The sequence below is a fragment of the Oncorhynchus nerka genome, linkage group LG9b (assembly GCF_034236695.1).
Source record: "Oncorhynchus nerka isolate Pitt River linkage group LG9b, Oner_Uvic_2.0, whole genome shotgun sequence".
In the NCBI taxonomy this organism is placed as follows: domain Eukaryota; kingdom Metazoa; phylum Chordata; class Actinopteri; order Salmoniformes; family Salmonidae; genus Oncorhynchus; species Oncorhynchus nerka.
In genome coordinates this window covers 52972001-52978000 of record NC_088424.1, presented here as the reverse complement: position 1 = coordinate 52978000, position 6000 = coordinate 52972001, and the positions used below count along the sequence as shown (strand labels likewise).

Here is a 6000-nt window from a genome sequence, read left to right as displayed (position 1 = left end):
TGTTGAATTTTTGCAACCAGGAAATTTTCCACTTGAGTGGAATGTTACTAGATAACACAGCCACAAAGTCAAAACAACTTTCCCATTTTTTTTTTTTTTTTTACAACAGATCCCCTTCTCTGGTGGGAGACAAACAAAACATGTATATCACAACACTATCGGTTAAGTAATCCCGTTAAACACTAGCATTCCACTATTGGTGCAGATATATTATGGACATTTTGTGAAAATAAAACACATACATACGTAGTACCTTTAATTCTAAATGCAAGTGTTTTCAAGGCCTACCTTAGTAGCCTGCATTGAAATCCTATTCAGATGACCGTCTTTATATTAATGATTCAGTGGTCCTTAGTTTTAAGTCATATTCATGCAGAAGTGCGCGTGATTTGTGTGATAATATCAACATGTCTACAAAACATCATTTAAACCCGCTGCGACTTCATGTTGAAATAAAAGGCAACATCTAACGTGATATTTGCACCTACCAAAGCATTGCCTGAACAATAAAAACATTCCAATAATACTTTTTTAAATCGTTTCAAATTCAGTAAATCGATGGTATAAAAAACACAAAACCCATCTATGGCTGTCAGCTTGCACTATTAGCACATAGATGATACGTAAAGTAAAGGAAATCATGATGGCTACTGCAGAATGTTTTCAATAGTCACTAACACACTGATCTGTCTCCTGACACACCCTACATCACTAACACACCGATCTGTGTCCTGACACACCCTACATCACTAACACACCGATCTGTGTCCTGACACACCCTACATCACTAACACACTGATCTGTGTCCTGACACACCCTACATCACTAACACACCGATCTGTGTCCTGACACACCCTACATCACTAACACACTGATCTGTGTCCTGACACACCCTACATCACTAACACACTGATCTGTCTCCTGACACACCCTACATCACTAACACACCGATCTGTCTCCTGACACACCCTACATCACTAACACACTGATCTGTCTCCTGACACACCCTACATCACTAACACACCGATCTGTCTCCTGACACACCCTACATCACTAACACACCGATCTGTGTCCTGACACACCCTACATCACTAACACACCGATCTGTCTCCTGACACACCCTACATCACTAACACACCGATCTGTGTCCTGACACACCCTACATCACTAACACACCGATCTGTCTCCTGACACACCCTACATCACTAACACACCGATCTGTGTCCTGATACACCCTACATCACTAACACACCGATCTGTCTCCTGACACACCCTACATCACTAACACACTGATCTGTCTCCTGACACACCCTACATCACTAACACACTGATCTGTCTCCTGACACACCCTACATCACTAACACACTGATCTGTGTCCTGACACACCCTACATCACTAACACACCGATCTGTGTCCTGACACACCCTACATCACTAACACACTGATCTGTCTCCTGACACACCCTACATCACTAACACACCGATCTGTGTCCTGACACACCCTACATCACCAACACACTGATCTGTCTCCTGATACACCCTACATCACTAACACACCGATCTGTCTCCTGACACACCCTACATCACTAACACACCGATCTGTGTCCTGACACACCCTACATCACTAACACACTGATCTGTCTCCTGATACACCCTACATCACTAACACACTGATCTGTCTCCTGACACACCCTACATCACTAACACACCGATCTGTCTCCTGACACACCCTACATCACTAACACACCGATCTGTGTCCTGACACACCCTACATCACTAACACACCGATCTGTCTCCTGACACACCCTACATCACTAACACACCGATCTGTGTCCTGACACACCCTACATCACTAACACACCGATCTGTCTCCTGACACACCCTACATCACTAACACACCGATCTGTGTCCTGATACACCCTACATCACTAACACACTGATCTGTCTCCTGATACACCCTACATCACTAACACACTGATCTGTGTCCTGACACACCCTACATCACTAACACACTGATCTGTCTCCTGACACACCCTACATCACTAACACACTGATCTGTCTCCTGACACACCCTACATCACTAACACACCGATCTGTCTCCTGATACACCCTACATCACCAACACACTGATCTGTCTCCTGACACACCCTACATCACTAACACACTGATCTGTCTCCTGACACACCCTGATCACTAACACACCGGGTCTGTGTCCTGACACACCCTACATCACTAACACACTGATCTGTCTCCTGATACACCCTACATCACTAACACACCGGTGTCCTGATTGGTAACACACTGATCTGTCTCCTGATACACCCTACATCACTAACACACCGATCTGTGTCCTGATGACACCGATCTGTGTCCTGATACACCCTACATCACTAACACACCGATCTGTGTCCTGATACACCCTACATCACTAACACTAGTTAGGCACACCCAGTGTTCATAGTGAATGGGGGTTGGTCAGTGTTCTTAGTGAATGGGGGTTGGTCAGTGTTCATAGTGAATGGGGGTTGGTCAGTGTTCATAGTGAATGGGGTTGGTCAGTGTTCATAGTGAATGGGGGTTGGTTAGTATTCATAGTGGATGGGGTTGGTCAGTATTCATAGTGAATGGGGGTTGGGGGTTGGTCAGTGTTCATAGTGAATGGGGGTTGGTCAGTGTTCATAGTGAATGGGGGTTGGTCAGTGTTCATAGTGAATGGGGGTTGGTCAGTGTTCATAGTGAATGGGGGTTGGTCAGTGTTCATAGTGAATGGGGGTTGGTCGGTGTTCATAGTGGATGGGGTTGGTCAGTGTTCATAGTGAATGGGGGTTGGTCAGTGTTCATAGTGAATGGGGTTGGTCAGTGTTCATAGTGAATGGGGGTTGGTCAGTATTCATAGTGAATGGGGTTGGTCAGTGTTCATAGTGAATGGGGTTGGTCAGTATTCATAGTGAATGGGGGTTGGTCAGTATTCATAGTGAATGGGGGTTGGTCAGTATTCATAGTGAATGGGGGTTGGTCAGTGTTCATAGTGAATGGGGGTTGGTCAGTGTTCATAGTGAATGGGGGTTGGGGGTTGGTCAGTATTCATAGTGAATGGGGGTTGGTCAGTGTTCATAGTGGATGGGGGTTGGTCAGTATTCATAGTGAATGGGGGTTGGTCGGTGTTCATAGTGAATGGGGGTTGGTCAGTGTTAAGTGTTGATGGGGGTTGGTCGGACTATGGTGAGTGAATGAGGGTTGGTCAGACTATGTGGATGGTGATTGGTCAGACTATGTGGATGGTGATTGGTCAGACTATGTGGATGGTGTTAATGGGGATTGGTCAGACTATGTGGATGGTGATTGGTCAGACTATGTGGATGGTGTTAATGGGGATTGGTCAGACTATGTGGATGGGGATTGGTCAGACTATGTGGATGGTGATTGGTCAGACTATGTGGATGGTGTTAATGGGGATTGGTCAGACTATGTGGATGGGGATTGGTCAGACTATGTGGATGGTGTTAATGGGGATTGGTCAGACTATGTGGATGGTGTTAATGGGGATTGGTCAGACTATGTGGATGGGGATTGGTCAGACTATGTGGATGGTGATTGGTCAGACTATGTGGATGGTGTTAATGGGGATTGGTCAGACTATGTGGATGGGGATTGGTCAGACTATGTGGATGGTGTTAATGGGGATTGGTCAGACTATGTGGATGGTGTTAATGGGGATTGGTCAGACTATGTGGATGGGGATTGGTCAGTGTTCATAGTGGATGGTGATTGGTCAGACTATCTGAAGGGGATTGGTCAGTGTTCATAGTGGATGGTGATTGGTCAGACTATCTGAAGGGGATTGGTCAGTGTTCATAGTGGATGGTGATTGGTCAGACTATGTGAAGGGGATTGGTCAGTGTTCATAGTGGATGGTGATTGGTCAGACTATGTGAAGGGGAAGGTTTATCTGGAAGAAGTGTAGTCGTAGAACTGCTCGTCTGGTCTGAAGCCGAAGCCGGTGGCCGGTCGGCTCGATGTCCCCGTGGTCAGGTCAAACCCATCAGCTCCTCCACTGGAGAGAGACAAACACATAGAAATATTACCAAGTTATCAAACGCAAGGAGTTTCAATGTGTTAGGACGGAAGGGAAAAACAAGATGGCTCTCCTTCACCTGAATCCTGTGTGTGTGTGTGTGTGTGTGTGTGTGTGTGTGTGTGTGTGTGTGTGTGTGTGTGTGTGTGTGTAAACCAAGAGGATAACAGAATAAACACACACCACCGTCACGGCAACCAAGCCTCCCAGCCTCATTCAACACACCACCGTCACGGCAACCAAGCCTCCCAGCCTCATTCAACACACCACCGTCACGGCAACCAAGCCTCCCAGCCTCATTCAACACACCACCGTCACGGCAACCAAGCCTCCCAGCCTCATTCAACACACCACCGTCACGGCAACCAAGCCTCCCAGCCTCATTCAACACACCACCGTCACGGCAACCAAGCCTCCCAGCCTCATTCAACACACCACCGTCACGGCAACCAAGCCTCCCAGCCTCATTCAACACACCACCGTCACGGCAACCAAGCCTCCCAGCCTCATTCAACACACCACCGTCACGGCAACCAAGCCTCCCAGCCTCATTCAACACACCACCGTCACGGCAACCAAGCCTCCCAGCCTCATTCAACACACCACCGTCACGGCAACCAAGCCTCCCAGCCTCATTCAACACACCACCGTCACGGCAACCAAGCCTCCCAGCCTCATTCAACACACCACCGTCACGGCAACCAAGCCTCCCAGCCTCATTCAACACACCACCGTCACGGCAACCAAGCCTCCCAGCCTCATTCAACACACCACCGTCACGGCAACCAAGCCTCCCAGCCTCATTCAACACACCACCGTCACGGCAACCAAGCCTCCCAGCCTCATTCAACACACCACCGTCACGGCAACCAAGCCTCCCAGCCTCATTCAACACACCACCGCTACGTCAACCAAGCCTCCCAGCCTCACTGATAAGTAGCACAAAAGGTTCTGGGGGAGGTATAAAGTGAATCCATGTAAAAACAGAGAACTCTGGGTAACACGGCAGGACCATTTCAGCTACAAACAGTATTGGAGAAAGAATCTTGGATAAATATCAATATACTCTACTGTATGCAGCATACTGTATATTGGTCTGTAGACAAACATTTTGTCCTGGGATAAAAAGACATTTACATTTACATTTAAGTCATTTAGCAGACGCTCTTATCCAGAGCGACTTACAAATTGGTGCGTTCACCTTATGACATCCAGTGGAACAGCCACTTTACAATAGTGCATCTAAATCTTTTAAGGGGGGTGAGAAGGATTACTTTATCCTATCCTAGGTATTCCTTAAAGAGGTGGGGTTTCAGGTGTCTCCGGAAGGTGGTGATTGACTCCGCTGTCCTGGCGTCGTGAGGGAGTTTGTTCCACCATTGGGGGGCCAGAGCAGCGAACAGTTTTGACTGGGCTGAGCGGGAACTGTACTTCCTCAGTGGTAGGGAGGCGAGCAGGCCAGAGGTGGATGAACGCAGTGCCCTTGTTTGGGTGTAGGGCCTGATCAGAGCCTGGAGGTACTGAGGTGCCGTTCCCCTCACAGCTCCGTAGGCAAACTGCATTTCACTTCACAGCTCCACTCTGCCTCCACTACCACCACTACCACCACGACAGACCGACAGGCACTCTGACCACAGCTCCAATCTGCCTGCACTACCACCACGACAGACCGACAGGCACTCTGACCACAGCTCCAATCTGCCTCCACTACCACCACGACAGACCGACAGGCCGCGTTACCACACCAACAGCTAGATAATAAACAAGAGGGATTACCTATGTTAGACCCTACCCTCCAAGGTGTTAGACCCTACCCTCCAAGGTGTTAGACCCTACCCTCCAAGGTGTTAGACCCTACCCTCCACGGTGTTAGACCCTATGTTAGACCCTACCCTCCAAGGTGTTAGACCCTACCCTCCACGGTGT

The 6000-nt window shown here is 48.2% G+C and overlaps 1 protein-coding gene across 1 annotated transcript in view; it reads right to left on the bottom strand.

Moving 5' to 3' along the window:
* Positions 1 to 2935: 2935 nt before the first annotated feature.
* LOC135565734 (kinesin-associated protein 3-like) overlaps positions 2936 to 6000 on the bottom strand; it is an 84156-nt gene continuing 81091 nt past the window's right edge. The window contains exon 13 of the mRNA XM_065013649.1: positions 2936 to 4053. Coding sequence (XP_064869721.1) covers positions 3945 to 4053 — 109 coding nt within the window. The 3' untranslated portion in view covers positions 2936 to 3944. The remainder of the gene's footprint in view (positions 4054 to 6000) is intronic.